Source organism: Micromys minutus (genome assembly GCF_963924665.1).
Source record: "Micromys minutus genome assembly, chromosome: 7".
Taxonomy (NCBI): Eukaryota; Metazoa; Chordata; class Mammalia; order Rodentia; family Muridae; genus Micromys; species Micromys minutus.
In genome coordinates this window covers 59,962,674-59,986,402 of record NC_137976.1, presented here as the reverse complement: position 1 = coordinate 59,986,402, position 23,729 = coordinate 59,962,674, and the positions used below count along the sequence as shown (strand labels likewise).

General features: G+C 49.7%; 1 protein-coding gene across 1 annotated transcript; it reads left to right on the top strand.

The window, feature by feature from the left end:
• Positions 1-552: 552 nt before the first annotated feature.
• Positions 553-23,729, top strand: MUC4 (mucin 4, cell surface associated; the record flags this gene model as incomplete). Its single annotated transcript, XM_080919526.1, has 25 exons — positions 553-673; positions 890-1,018; positions 2,121-2,260; positions 3,052-3,216; positions 4,113-4,268; positions 4,967-5,097; positions 6,399-6,487; positions 8,088-8,267; positions 8,425-8,541; positions 9,258-9,377; positions 9,700-9,911; positions 11,062-11,146; positions 11,493-11,660; positions 12,129-12,230; positions 12,569-12,802; positions 14,091-14,228; positions 16,769-16,950; positions 17,714-17,873; positions 18,776-18,955; positions 19,661-19,734; positions 20,618-20,688; positions 20,768-21,003; positions 21,423-21,585; positions 22,392-22,583; positions 23,597-23,729. 25 exons carry the CDS (start codon positions 553-555, stop codon positions 23,727-23,729), a joined length of 3,678 nt encoding a protein of 1,225 aa, XP_080775652.1.

Sequence of the window (23,729 nt, the reverse complement as noted above, 5' to 3'; positions counted from 1 at the left end):
TTCACCATGATACCCTCTACAGAAGGCACCTCAGTAGATACAAGGTATGCAACGGCAATTACTACGCAAGGCTCTACACCTGCCACCACACAGATATCAGTGACACCTTCAACACAGAAACTGTCAACAGTGTCACTACTCAGAACTTCTACACAGGATTTAACAACCCTTTCTCAGAGCCAACACACTGGAAACATGGAGACTAGTAGCAAACCTCAAACCACCACACCCACTGAGGTGACCACATCAACACTTTCATCATTTTCAAGGGGATCCACTCAAACACAGACAGTTTCCTGGGTAACGTCCTCTTCAGGAAAAAAAACTACCCCATCTACTTTCAGCAGGAGTACCCTACCTGTAGCCCCATCAGACACATTCACCACCACAGGCTCCACCTCAGGAGACACAGGGCCCACACTTGTAACCGGAAGCCTCAGTGTGATCACATCAAGAGTCGCAAGCACAACGCTAGGTGGTCTGTCAACAGTAGCGCACAGCACATTTACCCAGCGATCGTCTACACAGCCTCAGAGTCACTGGACTGAAGCCATGGGGATTTCTGGCACGTCTAAAACCAGCATCCTCACAGAGGTGACCACAGAAATGCATGTTGTCTCTCCACCTGGACCTACTGTGACAGAGACCTTTTCTCATGAGACATCCTCCTCAGGTAGGTCAGCTACCTAGCATTCAGGCAAAGGTGAGGTAAGTTCCCCATGGTGAATGGCCACTCCATTCCTTCTGCTTTCTATGTGTATGCATGGAGGTGCTGGCTGTCCAGTGTAGGGACAAACGTTTTAGCTTTCTCTCCCAGCTCCTCATTTTCTGTGACTCTCGTGTTCTCTGATGTAACACCCACTCCTGTCCTCTCTCCCTCTATGTCCAGGATTGACCTCGAAATCAGACAACGACAGAAGCACAGCATTCTCAGCCACCTCCTTGAGCCTCACGACTCCCAGCGAGTCCACAGTCTCCAGGTCAACAGTGCCTCCAGCCTCCCTTTTACCAGATCAGGGTGAGTAGTACTAGGTAGAGCCCCAGTATCTTCTCCCTGAGCTGGATGGAAATGCTGCAGCTGTGGTTGCTAGACTGCATTTGCCAGCTTAGGTCCTTGTGTGTAGCTGAGGGATCCAGGCTTTTAAATTCATACTCGGTCCCACACAGGTCCCAGATAATCCACCCTTGCCCCTGTGTTTCCTCTAGACCAGTGGTTCTCAACCTGTGTGGGTCATGACACTTTGGGGGGGGTCAAACAACCCTTTCATTGGAGTTGCCTAAGATCATCGGAAAACTCAGATATTTACATTACAATTCCAAACAGTAGCAAATTGCAGTTATGAAGTAGCAACAAAAATACATGTATGAATGAGACTCACTACAGCTCGAGGAACGGTGCTGAAGGGTCACAGCATTAGGACCCTAGATAGGTCAATGGGTTGAGCAGCTAGAATAGAGTTATGGGAGCAAAATGATGGTCCTTGTATTGAGTTGGGTGGAGAGCTCCGAAGCATTTAAAATTGCCCCAGAACTGTGTAGGTAAGGGGATGAGGAAGGATACAGCTCTGCAGAGTGGTGGTTGCTATGGATAAATTTGGGAGGGTCAAGCGAAGCATCAGTGAGGAAGCCAAGAGACTGTGCCAAGCCAACCAAGACCATGTGGTATAGAGTTAGATCCTCTTGGGAAACACTTAAGACAAAGTTTCCCAAACTGGAATCCAAGGACATTGGAGATGGGGGTGGGCCTTCAAATTTATCTGGAGAAGTCCTACTGCAGGAAACAGGCGCCACGTTATGAACAGGTCTTTAAGTGACTAGTCTTGGCTGGTTTGGAGTTTTGTCTTTTCACCGTTTAGTAGCTCTGACTTCCCAGTCAGCGGATAGACATCCTGTGGTAATATGCGAACAGCAGGACTGTTATGTCCGGATGCTCTAACCTGAGGGGTGATGAGGGTTCCAGGCAAAGGAAACGAGAGGTAGACTGAAGAGTCAGGCCTACAGCCATCTCTTCTAGAAGAGGGGCCAGAGAAGGGGTGAGTTAGGGGAGGCTCTCAGGACCCTTCTGAAGCTGAAAGGGAAGAACGGCCGCACGGATTCCACTCTCCTCTTTTCTGGCCTAGGCATTGTCCTCTTCCCCTATGGCTCAAGCTCTGAAGTTGGAGACAGGCAATTTTCTGCCAGGACTGTAGATTTTACCTCACCAGCCTTCAAGATCCAGATTGGCTTTCCCCTCGGCTCCTCCCTGCTGGATTCCTTCTACGTGAGTCTGTAGCCCTGTTCCACGTCTGTGGCCTAGGTTTCCTGGGCCCTGTTTCTGTGTAGAGATGGCTCATGACTGCCCAAAATAAAAAAAAAAAAAAAAAAAAGGATGGGGGCCAGTTTGCTGTACAACACTTTTGTAGCCTTTTATGTCAGAGTTTCTAGTTACAGAAAAGCCACACCTCCCTGCCAGTGTGGACAAAAACATCCTTACTCCGGCAAAAAGGGTTTGTGGCTGTTTCACAAGCTTCTTTTTTTTTTTTTTTTTTTTTTTTTTTTTTTTTTTTTTTAATGAGGAAGAAGCTAAGTTTGAAACTTAATTGGTTCACACCATTTCTATTTCCCCGGGTTACCTCCTGATTCCCTGGGCATGCTGATCCTGGCTCCTCTTGCCCTCAGCGAGAGGAGTAGGGACACCCAATGAGAGCTCAGCACAGTAACAGGAATGAGGACATTGGCTCCTTGACCCTCATCTGATCTGTCATAAGCTTCAAGATAAGGTGAGGCACTTTCAAGAAGGCTTTGCTCTGTGGAAACCTGGGATGCACCACAGAGGCAAGACACGGCCCACAGCTTGGACTAACGTGGAAAGACCCTGATAGGGATGAGCTTTTGTGAGGTTTCTGGGTTCCACTTTCTCCTGGAAGGCAAAAAGTGCACAAGGGGACTGTCGAGGTTGACACTTCTAACCCTCTGCACAGATGGGCACTTAGGGGAGCTCTTCCAAGGAACTGGCCCTAGACTAGGATAACCCTTCCCTCTTCCTCCCTAACCAAACATCCTTGTGCTCAGTTTACAGATAACGGGCAGATCATTTTCCCAGAGTCAGACTACGACATCTTCTCCTACCCCAATCCACCTCAAAATGGCTTCACAGGAAGGGAGCGCGTGGCCATGGTGGCCCCATTCTGGGGTGATGCTGATTTCTCAAGCTCCAGGGGAGCCATATTTTATCAGGTGGGTCTTTCAAGGCCTTGGCAGTCAGGAGCTCCCAGCCTCCTGTCTGGGGGGATCAGGGGCACCTCAAGGGCATTGAGTTTGAATACAGGGTGCAGAGGAAGCAGAGAAAGAATGCTAAACAGACCCTGGTACACCCTACTGCAAACATGTGAGGACCTGCACGGGACAGGAGTGGAGGTTGAGTTCAACAGAACCCCGCCCCACCGAGCCAGCACTCCTGAATTAAGTTAATAAAGCCAGCCTGTGAATGTCTGTAGCAATAGCTGTCACTGCAAATACGTTTTGTGTGCCGGCAGCTGACAAAAGCTCTAGCTCAGTTTCAAAGATGGATAGACCTGCACCTGTCCTTAAGGAGTTTGCAAGCTAGACGTGGGAATGTAAAACCAGACACATTTGGTCAGACCGTGCAAGCTGATTTAAATTAAGAGTTTCATCAGTGCAGTGCCAGAAGGCTTGAATTCCTTGATAGGGATCCTCTAGTTCACATGCCCCAGGTTTTCCTTGATCTTAAAACCAAACGCTTTTGTAAAAATTCAGACTTGGGAAAAGATGTTCAGGCAGCCATGGGCACTGAAGTAACTAGCATCCCCAAGTAGGAGACAGGGACCTCTTAGGGCAGTGGTCCTCAACCTTCCTGATGCTGCGACCCTTTAATACGGTTCCTCATGTTGCGATGACCCCCAACCATAAAATGATGTCATTGCTACTTCGTACCTGTAGTTTTGCTACTGTTATAAATTGTTCTGTAAATATCTGACAAGCCACCCTTGTGAAAGGGTCATTTGACCTGCTCCTCCCCCCAAAGAGATCCAAACCCTCAGGTTGAGAACCGCTGCTTTAGAGACATTAAAGGGCCCCTCCCTTCCCTGCTCTTATCTACCTTCCTTTCCTAGGAATACGTCACATTTTACGATCAACACCATCAGCTAATCCGGGAGGTGGAGACTTTGATTAACGAGTTTACAGGTGACTGGGGCTTCAAAGCCAAGTGGACACTAAAGGTCACGTGGGTCAATGTTCCTGCCTATCCTGCCCAGAGGAGCTTTGGGGTGAGTGGATCATGAATGGCTCCTGTGATCCTTCTGGGAGCCAAACATCCCATCATCCTAGGTGGGAGCTACCTTTCTAGAGTACCCTGGCTGGAGAAAAGATTGCTGGGTACACCACCCCTTGAGAGCATGGTCTAAGTTCTCACAGTAGGACAGGCCTGCCCCGTGTCAGAAACCTCAGCTGCATTTACAGGAAAGAATGTCTGGCGACGGACGACTTCATATGACTCACACGAGTGAGGTTTCCTTTGCTTTAGTGAAGTATCAGTCCGCAGCACTCAATAAACCGTTCACCTGCCCTGCACAGGGCATGTGTAAGTCCTCCATACACACAGTGGAGGGACACCTGGACAGTGCCCTTACATACCCAGGGGAAGAGATAAGGAGGGTCTCAGCTCTGCAGTCTTGCCTAACCTCTCAGGTTCCTGCATCTCTCTTATCCGTCGTCTTCTAACTGGACCGCAACCCTTTATCTCCTCTTCCAGAGAAAATGTTACAAGGAAGGAAAATAGGGCATGCCTGAGAGCTTCTGCACCCAGGGTGGATGTTGCCCTAACCACAGCAAGCTTCCCAGCACATCTAGCCCGGGTGGACCAGAAACAGTGATATCCCCGTGTCTGCTCAGAGGTGTGGGGACACCAGGGAGGAAACCTCAGATCTCTCATAGACATCTCTGTTTGCCCCTCCCCAACATCTAGACCAATACCTACCAAGCCATCCTCTGCACAGATGGGAGCAGGTCCTATGCCCTGTTTCTCTACCAGAGCCGTGGCATGAGGTGGGATGTGACCCAGGAACCGTACAACCGAGTGCTCATGGGTTTCTCCAGGTAAGACCGGATGGGCTTGCTGTCAGCACTGGACTGTAGGAGCTAAGTGTTTCCTGCTCACCACGTCCTTGAACACGCAGCTCTGCCTGAAGAAAAAGCCCCATTCATCCTGGCACTATTCCTATTCCCACACCTGTGTACCAGAGCCCTTTAACCTTTGACCTCCTTGGTTACTTTCCACTGACATTAGCTGACTTCTCGGCTAGCAGACACTTATTATACCTATGACATCATATACGTTATTATTTATGGCTTGTTTTTGTGATCGCAGCCACCCACGATAGGTGACAACTTACCCTACAGATTAAAAAAACAAACAAACAAACATCATCCTATAGGTATGAAAACTTAGATTTGAGTCATTCGCCCAAAGTCAGAGAGTTTCAAAGTGGCAAAGTGGGCATCAGGGCACAGGCCCCTGGGTGGAATTTGTGACTCCTGCAGGTAGGTGGAGAAGGAAGTGAGAAGAGCTGTGTTTGGCTGCAGGGTGGACCCTTGAATAGGAAGGAGCCACACCCTCTGAAAGAACAGCTCCCAGCTGCCTGCTCCAGTGGGCTATTGGTTGTGAAGGTCAACCAGTTGTGCAGATCTGTTTACGGGGTGATTGTCACAGGAGGTTTTCTTTTACATTGGGGTGTGCTCAACCTGCCTAGCATGGCTTTGACTGGCTTCTGATGTGCACTGAAGGGGGAAGTCATGTAATTACCCAGGCAGCTAGCAATTTCTCCAGTGACGTCATGTGTGTATTTGTCCTCTAGTGAAGATCAGGAGTCACTTTCTGTGGACACGCTAGTGCCGCTGCAGGCTTCCTTCCTGGTCTCACGCTGTGACAGTGGAGGTGGCAGGCCTTTGAATGTGGTCCCCACTCAGATCGGAAGGATTTACAAATAAATGTCTTGCATTGAAACCTTACAGCACTCTGACAGAGTTACAACTGAAGTCTCTTTCACCCAGATAAAACCCCCAAAGTCAGACTAGATCCCCAACTTAGTAAGTGCAGGATCAACGGTTGAAAGTGACACAGAAACTGACATTGAAGCATCCCCCGTGTGGTACGCTCTAAATAGCTTCAAGGGAAACAAAGGGAAATGTGGCCTCAACTCTGTGGCTTCCATACCCCATGTGTACGGAGTGGGTCTGCTGATGTCTCACAATCTGGCTGCCCGCCTGACTGGGCCATGGGCTACCAGCTGCTGACTGGGGACTAGCTGGGATGACTGACAAACTAAACGAACTTTCAAAACAACATCGAAGAGCCCAAGTGTGGCACGGAGGCCTGAGCATCTTTCCTTTGCCTGCAGTGGAGATGGGCATTTTGAAAACAGCCCGCTGACATTCCGGCCGGCGATGGAGAAGTACCGTCCAGATCGATTCCTGAATTCCAAATTAGGTAAAAGTGCCACCCACCATATATGAGCTGGCTTCTGTCTTCCCTTGCCCTCCACACCATATGCCATGACAGTCCTAGACAGATGTAGCCTCTCCATCACCCCGGAGAACATCTTGCACAAACCACCGACCTACGGGTGCATCCGCAGCTGATCCTGCCTGGACCTGTTCACACCCCCAACCCCTATAAATCTCATTCCATAGAAGAGCCAAACCCAGGATGTCTGTCTGTCTGTAGGCACTCTGGTCCTAGAGTGAGGATGACAAGTGTATTGCAGAAAGGGAGATGGGAGTGAAGTTAGGATAAGCCATATAAATGTGCCATTCTAGAGCTGGAGTGAGATCCTTAAGGAGGTCTACCAGGAGGCATTTCGAAAAGGCCAGCATTCACTTGATTAGCACTTATTGAGCACTTACTATCTGCCAGACAGTAGGTTAACAGACCAGAAAATGAAGAGAAAGAGGGAGAAGGCTCTCAAAGGTCACTGTGGCAGAGACCCTAGTGTCCAGGGGCAAACTGTGGTGCTTCCACCAAGCCTTAGTCTAATATACAGAGGCTCCAATGGGAAAAAAATGTCAGTTTCCAAAATGTGGTGGAGAAAAGGGCATGCTAGCATCTGGGACAGGCCGGTCATGCAGATTGTAAAGTGTGAGTCCAGGTCTGTTTGATCTGGTACAAAGATGTTTGGCAACGTAACACGTAAGTTGGGCCAAATGACAGGTGGATGCCACCCTGTGGAAGAGGGTCTCTTCTCTATCAGACACATCAACCTGGGTATCTCATGGAGTGTGTATGTGTGTGTGTGTGTGTGTGTGTGTGTGTATGTGTGTGTGTGTACAGAGCATTATAAACAATGTTATTCTTCTGAAAACAGTTGCCTTATTCATGTGAATATAGGGTTGAAAGTCTCATACACTAACTCATATTTTGTTCAGGGCTGGGGGGAATCTCTAGAGTTCACTTCTCTCCCTAAAGTTGTGTGTACAGTATGAAGCTTCCAATGAACTGAAGGCTTAAACTTTACAACCCCGCTGAAGATTTTTCTGGTTACTTCTCCCTTCCTAAGATGGGGCTCAAAAGAGGCTTCCCAAGGCTCGCAGTGATAGAGCAAGACCCCACCAGCAGGCCACCCTGTCTGTGGCTTCCAGCTAGTTTCTGGGCATGGACCTCTCTCTGTCCTGGTTGCTCTAGCTACTGAAAGGGAAGGGGAAGGCACATCATAAAAGGGAGCGTCCGGTGACATTAAGGGCGGATGTGTGTTTCTAGTGAAGTGGTTTGAGAATTACAAGGCATTTCAGAGTGAGAGCCAGCTAGGATGAGAGAGAGAGAGAGAGAGAGAGAGAGAGAGAGAGAGAGAGAGAGAGAGAGAAAGGTAGGTCAAGTTGAATCATAGCAATGCCTCCCTGCCTGGAACTTGTCCCAGTTTTACTCTAAGGTTCAAGATTTGAGGTATTTGGAGCTTATGTTTAAGGTGATTTGGAGATAAATCATTGCCAGTCTGAAGTGTTCCCTTCCTAAGAAGAGCTATCCAGAGAAGCAGGACATGGATGGAGGATGCAGCCTGTGTTCTGTAATAAGCACCGCTTTCCTTGTTTCTCAGGCATCCGGGGACTGCAGGTCTACAGGCTACACAAGGAGGTGCGGCCCAACTACAGGCTCAAGTGTCTGTGGTGGCTGGACAGCCAGCCTCAGCAGCCCAGCTGGGGCTGGAACAAGATTTCCTGCCCTTGCTCCTGGCAGCAGGGACAACGGGACTTTCGGTTCTGGCGAATCAACACAGGTGATACCTCCTTCCTGCTCGTCACAGACCCCTGAGCATCACCTCTATCCATACCTGGTCTTTCCTTCCCAGGCACCCTGAGCACCTCCCACACAGACAACCCCTGCCCATCTCACCTGCCACAGCTCCTGGGCCTGAGGATGTCTGGTCTCTGCAGGTTGGTGGGACAGGCTGCTGTGCAGCTCCTCCTCTGAGCGAGGGGGCGTGTGCTGCAGCTACGGCACCTGGGGAGAGTTTCGAGAAGGCTGGAGAATGCACAGTCCTTGGCAGTTTGGTATGTATCTTCCTGGAGATATCTTCCATCTACCCTGAAGCCGGTGGCTCTTCTCAAACTATGGGGACATTTCTTGGATGAAGCCTCTTGGCTCCAATGCTTTCCAGTGGCTTCTCTGGTCCCAATCCCCTGTTCTTGGGAAAGAAGTGGCCCTCCTCCTTGTATTCTCTCAGATTAGGGCAGAATGTGTCTTCTTCTATCTTCATTTGGCCTTGTGCCCTCAGCCTGGAGTGGGGAATCTTTCTAGGCCAAGGAAGAAGGCCCACTTCGATGTTATCCTCTGATCCCATGTTAACAGGATGCTTTGGGGCGAGACTTAGAGTTATCTCACCATAGAGACCTTCCAAGGGAGCCAGGGCACAGAGGTGAATAGGGGACGCTTGGTTGCATCTGCCCACCCTGGGGCCTGCTGTAGTCTCTAGTGTCTTCATCCCATTGTCTCTGCTCTCTCTCTCTCTCTCTCTCGCTCTCTCTCTCTCTCTCTTGCTGGGTCTCTGAGGGCTTGTACCACGTGCCCTGCTATGTAACAACCCCAACATTCATTCAACGAGGATATACAATATCAGTTGATTAGTCCCTGGCAGCCATTGGGCATGGAAGGATATGTACTGTCTCCAAGGGCATATACTCTTGCCCCCGATACTGCCGTACACTTGCAAACATGCCCGTTGCATCCCCGGGGCCCCTGCCCTCTGACAAACTGTCCTTCTCCACAGATGAGGAGCAGAAGGCACAGAACTGGTGCTGCTATTGGAACGACAAACCCTCTTTCTGTGTCCAGTACCAGCTCAGGCGCCCCCGTGTTAGTTGCGCCGGGTACAGACCCCCACGGCCCGGTGAGCATCATGGGTGAGGTGAAGCATCCAGGAAGAGAGTCTGGATTAGCAAGGGATCCACTTCCTAGGGCAGAACTGCGGCCACAGAGACCATGTTGACAGGTCTTGTGCGAAGCTAACCGTAAACAGAAGGACTTTGAATGTGGCTTTTGCAAAGGGTTGAGGACTAAGGTCAGGGACTACAAATGAAGGGGACTTTGGAGTAGATTGAGGATGCCCTAAAAATTTCCCCAAGCTTGAGTCCACCAAGATGGAAGCCCTACCGGCTGGGAGTCTGAGACCATGGCCCTAACTGGCTGACGTGTAACCTCCTTTCTTTTAGCCTGGACATTTGGTGATCCTCACATCACCACTTTGGATAATGCCAAATACACCTTCAACGGGCTTGGGGACTTTCTGCTGGTCCAGGCCCAGGACAAAAATTCCTCCTTCCTGCTGGAGGGCCGCACTGCCCAGACCGGCTCTGCCAATGCCACTAACTTCATTGCTTTTGCGGCTCAATACAACACCAGCAGCCTGAAGTCTCCCATCACAGTAAGAGAGGGATATCCAGGTTATGCTTGCATTCCCTTCCCTGGAACCCCTCAGGAACCATCAGCTGGACACTGGAAGAGGAAGAGTATAAAGAAAGGAAGAGAGAGTCATTTACTTTCCTCACCAATGTGGTGTCAACATATATGACAGGGAACCACTCAAAGATAGAAGGGTGTGCTGGACAGTTCTCTGTCATTTTGAAGTAGGAGTCACCGGAGAGAAGGGAACCTCAATTAAGAAAATGCCTCCATAAGGTTGGGCTGTAGACAAGCCTGTAGGGCATTTTCTTAATTAGTGATTGATGGGGGAAGGCCCAGCCTACTGTGGGTGATGCCATTCCTGGGCTGGTGGTCCTGAATTCTATAAGAAAGCAGGCTGAGCAAACCGTGAGGAGCAAGCCAGTGAGCAGCATCCCTCCATGGGCCCTGCATCAGCTCCTGCTTCCAGGCTCTCCTGCTCTGCTTGAGTTCCTGTCCTGACTTCCTTCAGATGAACAGTGATGAGGAAGCGTAAGCCACATTAGTCCTTCCCTTCCCTGGTCGCTCCAGTCCTGGTGTCACTTCATAGCAATAGTAACCCTAATTAGAACAGATTTTTTGGTTCACAGTTTATGGGTGACGTCAGGGCATCATGGCACCAGCAGTATGTGAAGAGGCTGGTGACATATTGTGTCTGCAGTCCCAGTGGGATGAATGCTGGGGCTCAGCTCTCTTCTTTTTTATTCAGTCTAGGTCCCCAGCCCACACAACGATCCCACCCACATTTGGAGTAGATCTGCCCTTCTCAGTTAAATAACTCTGAAAACACTCATGTAGACACAACCAGAGATGTGTTTCCATGGTGATCCTACATCCTGGAACAAAGGGGAAGAGGCACATCTGTAGTGGAGAGAGTAAAACCCGGAAGTGACACAATTGCTGGGCTGCCAGTGAGTTCCTGATGTCATCGTTTGCTTTAGCACAATGGGGACAAGGATGCTGACTGCTCCACAAAGCTGACATGTGATAGTTTGGCTCCCACTGAGCTCATGTTAAGGATATGTCTGCACAGCTGGCCCAGATTTTAGCCTTGGATTGCTCTCTAGAGCCTCATTTCCAGGCCTCTACTTTGCCTGCTGACTGGGCTTAGGTCTCCTCCAATTCTTTTCCAGGTTCAGTGGTTTCTTGAGCCCAATGACACAATCCGAGTTGTACACAATGACCAGACGGTGGCCTTTAACACCAGCAACACCGAAGGTAGGCTCAGTAATGTCAACATGTGCCCCTCTCTACATCCTCAGCCCCTGGGAGTGGTGTGCTCAGAGGGAGTAGTAGAGGCTACAACACCCAGAAGAAGGGAATGTCTGCCCCACCCCCGCTGTCTCGTAAACAGTCCCACTGGAAGATCTTCAGCCAGCCTGGGCCTGGAGCTTTCCTCATCCCTACCCCAGAAGGGAGAAGTGTCTGGAGGCTAGTCTGGATAGTGTGAGACTTTTAGTTGAGGCATGGTCAAGATACACCAGTGCCCTCTGTGCCATGAGTTGTCACTGCTACTGAGTCCAAGGGGTATGCTGGCTGTGGTGTCACTTGTCCTGTCTTCCAGACTTGCCCGTATTTAATGCCACTGGTGTTCTACTGATCCAAAATGGCTCCCAAGTCTCAGCCAACTTTGATGGGATAGTGACCATCTCTGTGATTGCTCTCTCCAACATTCTTCATGCCTCATCCAGCCTATCAGAGGAGTACCGCAACCACACAAAGGGCCTTTTGGGTAAGAAGCAGAGCTCAGACTGTACCTTGGCAGGTACCCCTCCCATGGGCCTTGGACTTCCCTACCCTGCCCAGTTCTTCCTCAGCCCTTTAGGGCACAGAGAGAAGCTGCTTCACACATTGTCTAGGCTAATTTCCTGTTTGCCGGGGGTTGGGGGGGGGTGCTGTTTTTGTTTTGTTTTAAGGACCCATGAAGGAGATGCTATGGGGAAGGTGGAGGCTCAGCTGTCCCCTTCCTCCCTCCCCCTCTCTATGTTTCCTGATTTTAGTCTTGTCCCCTTCCTTCCTCCCATCTTCCCCCACATTCTTCTTGGCTTTCTTCTCCTTCTCTAAAGAACAATGGAGTGGTGTGAGTGCACAGTCCTCTCCACCTCCTGGGACCCTAGACCTGGGACAGATGCGGCTGCCCTGTTGATGCTCTCTGGAGAAGGGAACCTTGTAGTGATGAACCTCCTGCTTTGTCCCACAGGAGTCTGGAATGACAACCCAGAAGATGACTTCAGGATGCCCAATGGCTCCACCATCCCTTCAAACAGCTCTGAGGAGACCCTTTTCCACTATGGAATGACATGTGAGTCCAGGGGTCCTCAGGTCACTGGGGCAGGCCAGCGTTGTCTCCCTTGTGCTTGTGAGGACCCTATGCATCCTTGGAAAGGTCTGAAGATTTTGCCATTGTCCTATGTCTGTCCCCTGCTTTCACACTAGCTGTGTGTCTCTTCCAGAAAGGGAGGAGAGGACTGAGTGGTCTTCACTCACTGAAGCAGGGATTTACAGACTCTGAAGCCATCCTGACCCCACCAGCTCCCGTGCCACCCCCTCACACACAGAGCCAGACACGGAGGGTTTGAGATGGGCACAACTGACACGTGACATGAGTCTTATTCCACCTTCCTGCCTCCTGTGTTATAGGGCAAATCAACGGGACAGGCCTCCTTGGGATTAGGACAGATCCTCTGCCGTCCAAGTTCACCCCCATCTTTCTGTCCCAACTGTTGAATAAGAGCGCCTCAGGTGAAGACTTGACCTCCGGGTGCAGAGATGATGAACAGTGCAAGTTTGATGTTCTGGCCACGAGAAACAGAGCTATTGGACAAAGCACCAACTGGATCCTTAGTACATTCCAACACGAGAATGGGACACTCAGTAAGTGACATGAGGAAGGTCAGAAAGGCCTTTTCAGAAGTGGGGAGCAGACGAGAACCCCATTTCATGACACTCCTTCAAGCTCCAAATTTTTACTCCTTCAATGGACCAAACCCGCCCAGCTCGCCCAGGCCCTCTCATAGACAACTTCCCTTCACTGTCTCCTCCACCACCCAGAACTCCTTTCCTGACACCCGCTTCTCCCTCTCCCTCCATCCCACTGGCTTCTTTGGGCTTGCTGGTCACTTTGCACATGCCTTTCTCTTGCCTGCAAGGCGCTCTCCACAGACAGCCACGGTCATGTTCTCTCAACTTTGGACACTACCTTCCTAGGCCCCTCTGGACTGCCAAGTCTTATATTTCATACCTTAGTCACACTTCCTTTTCTGATTTTCTTTTGCTTAGCATTTATAACTACTAAGAGGATTTTATAATTTATAATTCCCTTAGGCCTCTTTTTCTATCACTTGTTCATTGCTATAGAGATTAGTGCCCTGTGTATATCACGTGCTCAATACATCTAATAATAAAGCCTATTGATATGCAATGGGATGGAAATAACAGGCTTCCGAGATACAGAGCGTTGAGAGAGTTTGGCCTCTCATTCTGGGAAGATGGAATGTCCGTCTGCATACTACCCTCATGGGTTTCCGCTCTTATCAAGGGCAAAACTGTCCATCTGTTCTCAAGGCCCAGTGTGGCATTCTGTTCAGGAGACTAGGGGCTGGAGAGATGGCTCAGTGATTAAGATCAATGGCTGTTCTTCCAGAGGACCTAGGTTCAGTTCCCAGCACCCACATGGCAGCTCACAATCAGCTATAACTCCAGTTGCAGAGGATCCAACACCCTCTACAGACACACAAGCATACAAACAAAATATTAATGCACATACAATAAAAATCCAATTCCAATTTTAAAAGAATATATTTTTTGGGCTGGAGAGATGGCTCACTTGTTAAGAGCACTGACTGCTCTTCCAAACGTCCTGAGTTCAATTCCCAGCAACCACATCTGTAATGGGGTCAGATGCCCTCTTCTGGTGTGTCTGAAAACAGCTACAGTGTACCCACATAAAAATAAATAAATAAATCTTTAAAAAAATATTTTTCAAAAGAAAAGAAAAGGGGCCTAAAGGTTAGACAGTGGACAGTACAAACCCAACATGTTCTGCACAGTTTACAGAGCTCAGAGGCTGGCCACAGTAGGAAGAGTCATGGGGAGAGAGAGCAGAGAAAGAAGACTGGGGACTGTCCTGTGCGTAACTAATCTCCATGTTTCTCTGTTTCAGATCAGTACCCACCCTCTATCAACTGCAGCAGCAAGATTCAAGCCTACAAGGGGCGGACAGTGACCATTGACATCACCAGCGATTCTAAGGATGTCATATTCAGCCTCTCCAACAAGTGTAGTGGCTTTAAGCTCCTTGGTATGAATCTTTGGCTGGCAATAGATTGGGAGGAGTCCCCTTGGCTGTCTTGTGTCTCTTTATTCTGTATACCACCCTGCCATTTCTCTTTTTCATTTGACTACCCAGGACCAACAGACATTTTTCTTTCTTTCCCCTCCTCTCCTCATCTTGTTCTCTCTCTCTCTCCTTCTCCCTCCTCCCTCTCTCTCTCTATCTGGGACAGGGTCTTCCTACAGTAGCCCAAGATGGCCTGAAACTTCCTGTATAACCCAGGCAACAAACAAACTTAAGGGTCTCCCACCTCAGCCTCAGAACAAGTGTGATGGTGGGTTTTCAACCAACCTAGAACTATCTGAAAAGGGGCGGGGGGGGGGTCTCAGGTGAAGGATTGTCTAGAGCAGACTGACCTGCAGGCATGTGTGTCGCAGGAGCGAGGGGAGTCTTAATTGTCAGTTATGGTGACCCATGAACACAGGTGGCACCGAGCTTTGAGCTGTTTAAGAAGAAACTGGTAGAGCAGAAGCTGCAAATCGAGCAGCAGGCAGCATGGGCCATTTGTTCTCTGCTCTTGATTGGATGTGACAATTCAAATTCACTCCCCTCAGTGATGACTTTAACCGGGAATTATGTGCCTCTGTGAGGAGACCTATGTACAGGTGCAGAGGTGTTGGGTTCCCCTGGAGCTGGAGCTATATAGGCAGTGAGTCACCTGAGGAGGGTGCTGGACCCGAACTCTCGTCCTCTGAATGAGAGGCACATGCACTTACCCACTGAGCTATCTCTCCAGCCCCCGAGAAACAACATTTCTGAAGATTGATGCTCACAGCTGGTCATAGTGGCTCAAGCCTGTGAACCTTCTGGGAGGGAGGCTGAGGAAGGGGATTGCCATGAGACCAAGTCCAGTCTGCGATACAGAATGACACCCTGTCTCAAGGGAAAAAGAGTAATGCCTATCGTTCAAATGGGTGGTCCCTCCCCAAGTGAGTAGCCGTAAGGAGTTTAGATAAATTTAACTAAATAGCTCAACTGACTCTGGAGACACAAAGGTTATTTTACCTCCATTTAATAACATGCTTTTTGTTGTTGTTTGCTTGCTTGCTTTGAGACAAGGTCTCATTAGCTAGCTTTGGCTGTCCTAGAATTCACTGTGTAGAACAGGCTAGACTTGAACTTAGAGAAATCTGCCTGCCTGCCTCCGACTCTTGGGATTAAAGGCGTGTACCACCTGCACAGCTACATGCATCATTTTTAACCAACATGGAGCATTTACCAAATTATTAGAATAATTAAGTGTGACATTAAAAAGACTGGTTTAGCCTGATGGTGGCAGTACAAGCCTTTAATCCCAGGACTTGGGAGACAGAGACACTCGGATCTCTGAGTTTAAGGCCAGCCTGGCTTACAGAGTGAGTTCCAGGACAGCCAGGGCTATAATCAAAAACCCTGTCTCCATGAACAACAACAACAATAATAATAGTTTTCAGGGCTGGTGAAATGGCTCAACAGGCAATAGCACTTGCTGCCAAACCTGATACCCCTGGGACCTGTATGGTAAAAGGAAAGAACCAAGTCTTGCCAGCTGTCCTCTGACTGCCACATTTTACTATGACATACATACATGACCCCTCTGCCCCCACACAAGATAAACAAATGTAATAAAACCCATTCGTGAATTATCACATCTATGAAAAGAATGGCACACTGTGGAATAAGACCAAAAAGATACAAATAATGTCACTGTTACTTCTTGTTCTTTTTGTGGCAGCTATCTGGCTTTCTGTCCCCTCGTCTGATTTTTCTGGATTGGTACTAACACAGCACATCTTTCCCTCTTCGTAATGGCATCCGAGAACCTGGGCTGTGACTTGGGTTAAAGGGCCGAAGTCGGAAGGGATGGTGACTTTCTTTGCTAAACCAAAACCATCATGGAACCTTCTCTGGGCTTTGACCACCAAACTATCTCATTTTGCTTTTCTGGGTACGGACAGAGGGGTCACTCTGTCTACACTTTCTTTGTTCCTTATGGCACGACCTTGGAGTGCAGTGGTATTACAGGACTTTCTGCCACCCTGGGCATTCTGGAGAGTGATGATGTGAAGTTAACTCCCATCCATCCCTTTTCTCTGTTTCACCCAAGCTGTTCTTTATTCCCTGTAGTCTGACATCTGGTGAGCTACCCAAGGCCTGGAAAGTGAGAGGAGGGGTGCTGAGAAGGCAGAAGAGATACTGGGGGGTGAAGCCATTTCACCCTGCAGTTTGGGGATGCGTTAAGAGGACCATGCTTGGTCGCCAGCATGATTCATCCTCCTATAGCCACAGGCAGGGATGCATTTAGGGGCCTCCTCGATGGGGAGTGGGTAGCTTGTGTGTTCAGCAGGTGCCGCCTCCCTCCAGCTTGGAGCATGACCACCATCACCCTGGGAATCCCAGCTCTGCTCAAAAGGATGCTTGAGGGTGTGGGAGGACCAACTCAGTCATCTGGGTGTTAGATGCCATGAAGTACTGACCACAGAGCAGAGGGCTCTCCCAGACACTGAGGTCTCCTTTTCTCTGGACAGAAAACGGGAGTTTGCAATGGACACCAACATCCCCAGAAGCATGTACCCTGGAGATACTAGCAAGGGACGTCAGGACAAACTTGTCATCGCTACTCCAGCCCAAGACTGTGGCTTGCTTCTGCAGTAAGGAGGACCAGTGTTTGTACCATGAGACAAGCAAAGAAAGCAATTCTTCCACTGAGGTGAGTAGTGGGAGCTGCGTGGGGGCATGTGGAGGGATGCTGTGTGTTCTCTCCTGGGCAGGCTGTGTGTAGGGAGGAGGGCTGGAGCTGTGGTGGATGGGTAGGGCAAGGGCCATCTTGGGCTACAAACATGTATGTGAGGTTGGGGCTTTCATTATTGCTTAGAACACAAAAGAGGTTTGTGTCTCATCTCCCATTTGGTCAGGCTTAAAATGTTCACCTCTCCGTGGCACCTAGGTGTAGGACAGGAAGGCTTACCTGTGCTTCTGGATAGAGGTCTGTAGCCTCCAGTGTAGCTGCCCTGACTCCCTCCAGACCAGGGGGACCTGAGCCCACTATGCTCAGACACAAGAGGCCCCTACAGAACATTATAGAGAGTAGCTTCTCTTTGGGGTTGGGAAGGGAGCAGTAGGGTACTGCCTTGTGTCTCTCCAGCTTTGTTTGCTGTTTCCCCTGTCTGAGGAAGTGTACCTTCTTCAATTTGGAGAAAATCCTCTCCGTCCATGTTTGTGGTCAAGCTTCATGACCCGAGTCCACAGATTTTACCCTATTTCTGCCTTGTGGTTTTGCTCCCCCACCCCCACCCTGTTTCTTCCCCTTTCTTACTCTGAGAGAGGTGAAGCTGAGAGCCTGCTGCAGGGCCAGGCAGGGGATTGCATAGCTTTGGGGAGAGACTCACGGTCTTGGCTGTGCCTGAGATAGCAGAAGTGTCAGGGCAGACGTTCTTTAACTTGTGCACACCAGCAGCCCTGCTGTTATTCAGGTGACCAGCTGCAAGTGTGACGGGAACACCTTTGGCCGCTTGTGTGAACACTCTAAGGACCAATGTAACGAGCCATGCTTCCCTGGTGTGGACTGCATTCCTGAGAAAGGCTGTCTGGCCTGCCCTCCAAACATGACTGGAGATGGACGTCACTGTGCAGGTGAGCTTGGGACAGGGTCCTGGCAAGAGGAGGTCCCAGTGATTTGTCAAAATAGGGTCTATGACAGCCTAACAAAGTCTGGTGTTTCTATCTTTAGCAATGTGTCTTCAAATGCATTGTGGTAAGAAGCTGTGATGGAGGAAGGCTTAGAAAGGGGGTGGGAGAGAGTGTGGGGATATAGGAGGGGGATGCAGAAGCTGAGGATGGGGCTGGACCAGAGCATCCCTAAGACCCTGCTGGAGAAAACATGGGGAAAGACTGATAGATAAGGCTAATGAACCAGAGGCAAGCTAGGCTCTGGGGTACCTGGGTATCTTCAGAGACACAATGCTCGGGGCCTCTGCCTTTCACATGTCAGGGCATTCGGGAGTGTTGCTATGGGGACCTCAGGACAGAGGAGCCTCAGTTTCCCTTTGGGTTTTTCCTATGTGTCTGCTCCTCTTCCTTTGAGCCACTGTAGTCACCATGGCAGAAGTGACAATGCAAACTTCTCAATTCTCCAAGGCAGCCAAATACAACCAGAAGACCACCGTCTTCCGGGCAGAGTCCAGAGTGGGTAGAACCAGGAGACAGATGTGAGAGGAGAAGGGAGGGAAGCAGACCAAGATCCTTCTCCCACCAGCTTCTGGGTCCCTCTCTGGCAAGGATGCTCTGGTCAACACGCCATGCCCTGTGCAGAGGAGAAAAAACATCCAGCAGACAGAAAGGATGGGTTACAGAGAAACGCTTGGAGAAGATGTGGGGAAGATAGTTTGGGGTTCAGAGTGGTCCACAAACACAGTACAGAATGGGCAAGCATGGGGAGGGCAAACAAGAAATCCTAGGGTTAGACTCCAACTGGCAGCTCATCTCCCATTGGCTGCCTCGTCACAGTGTGGCTGATTCCCCGACTCCTCTTACAGCTCTGGAGGACTCTGATTTCTGCCGAAACCGTTCCTGTCCTTCGAATTACTGCTATAATCATGGCCACTGTGACATCTCTGGGGCTCCAGACTACCAGCCCACTTGCACCTGCCCCCCTGCCTTCACTGATGACCGCTGCTTCCTGGCTGGGAACAATTTCACTCCCACCATCTATAAAGGTATGGCTAACTATTTCTGACATGCTAGCCCTTCTCATGTCTGGGAATGATGGGAAAACCAGCAGCACAGTTCAGAACTGTGGTGAGTTTGGGGCTGGAGGACATGGTGAGGACAGCTGTCCCGGTGTGACCCATTGTCCTCCGTCATCTGCAGATGATGCCTCAGGCAGAAGAAGCCTCAGAAGTGTAGAGAGAACCTCTTGTGCAATGGTGGAGGTACCACCTCTCAATAAGATGTTGTTGGCCTACTAGCTTAGGCAGGAAATAGGGAGGTGGAAGTTCTGGTATGGAGAGGGAATTTCTGAGATAGCCAATGGAGAGAGATTTGCTCCAAACTCTTAGGAAGAGGGTTGCCTGAAATTGAGGAGAGGTAACCAACCCCGTGGTGAAACTTAGACTAGAATAAGTTATGAGCTATCGGGAATGAACCAAAGGCCAAATTTATTCATAATAATTCAGTCTCTGATTCAGTTATTTAATAATTAATAATATTTAATAATTCAGTCATTTCAGGGAACAAAGAGGCCTGGTGGAAAAGCTCACAGTTACACAGAAGGCCTGGCTAGCACAGAAGCTGTGGGGGGAGTTTGGCTTTCAGTAACCTTGCCATGGTAGACGGAGCTATCTCTCTGAGCAGGCACAGGCTGAAACGTTGGATAAGTCTGGGAACCCCATGGGTCTGAGACGGGTCTTCTTTATCTCCAGAACTTCCCTTGAGGACCATCATACTGTCGCTCAGGGAGGATGAAAACGCCTCCGCAGCTGACGTCAATGCCTCGGTCAGTGCTGGGCTCCCTTGAGAAGCAGATCTTGAAAGGGTTCCACAGGAACTGTGCTGAGTTTGCACACCCTTCAGCAACCTTAATTTCCCCAGGGTGGGGGAGCCTCTTACCCAGGGGCAGTTCCAGGGTCTACGATGTCAGGAAGCTTTGGGATTAGAGACCAAAGAATGTGTTAGAGGGAACCAGGACTCCTCTGGCACCACGTCCCTGTCTATACCTTCGTCAAGCAAAGTAGCCAGATTCTCAAATGGTGGAGACTCGACTCCTGCATAGGAACTCAGGACTCTGCCCTGCCTCTCTCTAGAGCAGAAGCAATAATTAGACAGGATACTTCAGGCAGCTTTGTGTATAAAGGTAGACGATAGTAAGTGGTACCTGTCAGTAGGGTGTGCCAAAATATAAATGATAATGCGTGTAGAGCACTTAGCTCTGGAACCACAAGAGGCATTCAAAGTGATCACCACTGTTACTACCCTGACTGCCAGAGCCATTAAATCCCAACTAGTCAGGTCTGGTGACGTTCATCTGCTGCCCTTGACCAAAGGCTCTTTGGATAGAACAGGTGGCATTCTTGGCACATGGCCATCTCTAGGGCTTAGCTGAACAGTTTGTGTTTTGTACATATGCAGGGAAAGGATGGGCTGGGATCAAAGACGGAGCAGAGGTGTTCCTCTCAGATGTTTCCCCTAGCAACGTTGAGGTAGAAGAGGGGAAAGGATGCGACACACTTCACCCGCTTGTTAAGCAAGGACCCAGACCAGCCTCTGACCTGAGTGCGGGAATAAAGAGAGCTTCCTGGGTCCCGCATTCAAAGTTGAGCGAGGCCTCTGTAATCCTCAGTAGGCCTATATCCTTCCATCCCCCACTTCCCCCATTGTAGGTGGCATACATACTAGAGAACCTGGACGTGCGGGCTTTTCTCTCCAACAGCTTCGTGGAACTGATGCGAATGTAAGTGAAGTTGTCCCCCTATGGCTCCCCTCTCCCTCTCTCCTGCTCCTCAAACCCTCACTGTACCCCTCCCATACAGCTCTCTTGGAGCACAGCCCTGGAGCAAGTCCATCCATCACTGGAAGGTCACCTCCCACTTCAAGTACCGTCCCAGGGGCCCAATCATCCACTACCTGAACAACCAGCTGATAGACGCCGTGACAGAGGCCTTCCTCCTCCAAGCTCGGCAGGAGAGGCAGACGAGGAGGGGAGGAGCCAGGAAGAACGTCCACTTCTTCCCCATCTCAAGGGCAGATGTCCAGGACGGGACAGCCCGTGAGTCACTCTATCTGGGGGACAATACAGGGATTCTGGGATTTGTTGCAGAACAGAAGAAAAGTAAATAGAGGGCCATCACAGACATACAGGACACGTCAACCCTTGGTAGAAAGTGAGTGAGTTGGAGAGTCTGAGTTTTAGCTCAGTTCAGGCTAACTTCTGAGTATGGGCTCATCACTGCTGGCCTTTCCAGACCCTGAAAACTGTCCTCCTTGGTAAGGATGTACAGTAATTTATCTGTTGAGCACTTCCACCCCCCATTACACAGTATTAATAGGATCAATCATGGAGACCTGAATACCTACAGATACAGCATCTGCGCACTCAACCAGATGTTTCTCAGGATAAACACCTGCCTGAAATTTGACTGCCTCTCGGTGGTTTGCTTACTCCACGTGTCTTTTTCCTGCCTACAGTGAACCTGAGTATGCTGGACAAGTATTTCATATGTGATGGCTACAGAGGTTACCACCTGGTCTACAGCCCCCAGGATGGAGTCACCTGTGTGTCCCCATGTAGTGAGGGCTACTGTCACAATGGAGGCCAATGCAAGCACCTGCCAGATGGGCCCCAGTGCAGGTATGTAGGGCCCTGGAGCAGGATAGCCTAGTACTGGGGAACTGAAATTTACAAGACACCACAGTAGACCCAGGAAGGCAATGGTTCTTCCCCAAACATGACATCGGGATGACTCCCCAGTGGCTGGAGGACAAGAAGCAGAGAAAGAGGGCAGTGGGAGGGAGAAGGGTTCATGGTACTGCATGGAGGAGAAAGATGTGTGTTGCTTCTGAAACCCACACTAGTCACAAAAGGTTACTCCAACCATGGGGACATGGGAAAACTGCACTGTAGAGAGAAGAGGGTCCCGTGGGCACCCAGGAAGTAAAATGCCAGGGTGCTAGAGCCTCCTAAGAATGGATGCCCTCCAGACCTAGTGGGAAAGAACGCAGTGTCTTGGTTGGTCCCCAGTCCTGCCCAGGGCACTCAGTCTGGGAACAGCCCTGAAGCTGGTTCCTTAGGCCTCCTACATACAGTAGTACCAAATGGTCTACAGGGACACGGAGGCTTGTCTTCCAGTGTCCTGCATTTATTCTTGTCCTACTCTTAGTCCAGGACTGGTCAAAGGAGGTAGGCTGAGTGGAGGATGAAACTCATCCTCTGGGAGATAAGGGGATGGGTTTGTGACTGTTCGGGCACACATACCTTTGTCCAGCACCCTTCTGAGTCATCGGCGGTGTAGAATGTGCTACCCAGACCTGCTTCTTAAGGCCATGCCTACCTCCTTTGACTGGTCACCTCACTTCAAAATGGCCTCAGGACTGGCTCTACCCTGCCTGTCCTGCATAATGACCCCACCGACCACAACTTGATTTCTCTGTCCTCAGCTGCACATCCTTCAGCATCTACACATCCTCGGGCGAACACTGTGAGCACCTGAGTGTGAAACTCGAGGCATTCTACGGGATCCTCTTTGGAAGCCTGGGTGTCCTCTTGCTACTGGGGATCTTAACATTTGTGGTATATCACTTCCGGGGCTGCTGCATGAACAAGTTCTCCTACCCTTTGGACTCAGAATTGTGAGACCACGTCCAAAATGGGCAGCTGCACCTAGGATACCTCAGGACCCACCCATCAGTCTGCCTCTGCTCTAGAGAGGCTGGCAAAGGCCTGCTGCATGAAGATGATTTGAGATTCAAGAACGGAAAAAAAGGGAGTGAAACGGGACTCTACCTTTTTAGTAGACCAGGGGTACAGAAAAGGCCATGGTGACCAAATATACAAATGAATGGGTTTCTATACAGACACATTGGAAGGGAGGTTATTGCCTATGTATGAGTGTAGGCTGTGTGTGCTCAAACACACACACAAACACACATGCACACACAAAGGCATGTGCATACACACACATACACACACACAAAATCATACATACATTCATAGATATACCCATACACACACACACACATACACACATGTGCACACACCAGAGTTAATGTATGACTGACTTTACATTTACAAAATGTTTTTACATTTAAAACAGGCTTACTTCTCATTAAAATCTATTTAAATAAACTCTCATCTTTTTGTGTCTTCCAACCATAGATTCCATTCCAGATTTCTTCTGGAGGCAGGCACAATGTATTCTTCCACTCCTCACAAACATAGATGTGGCAGTTGCATAATAGGCTGGGGGTAGAAAAGTCAAATGGTGGGACCCAGCCCTACTATGGCTCCCAGTTTCCCCCGTGCTGCCTGCATCATTGGCCACAATGCTGGCTTGGTCCTTGCTTCCTCCTGTCTCGCCCACCCCTACACCTTAGCCAATGCTTTGGGACACTTGTTTTCCAAAGATTCTTTGCTGGAGCCTTGGTCCCTTGTACAGCCATGTTGAAGAGTTAAACCTTCAAGAGGCAGGGCCTACTACAAGGTGATTGGGTTATAGAAATCACATGCAGGAGGACTGGAGTATTCCCAAAGGACCCCAGTTCCCCAGGGAGTGAGTTTTATTGTAGGAGGGTAGCCTGTGTCCTTGGCATCTTTTGTATATAGCAGGCGGGTCTCATTTCTGTTTCTCTGCCATTTGACCTAGCCAAAGGGTCAAATTGGAAGATCCAGACCAGCAGACCTTCAGCAAGATCTTGCCTCCCAAAGGAGCGCTGTTTGCTAATGCACACAGTGCACTTACCATTGTACACGGCTTGGACTGTGCACTGTGCAAATAG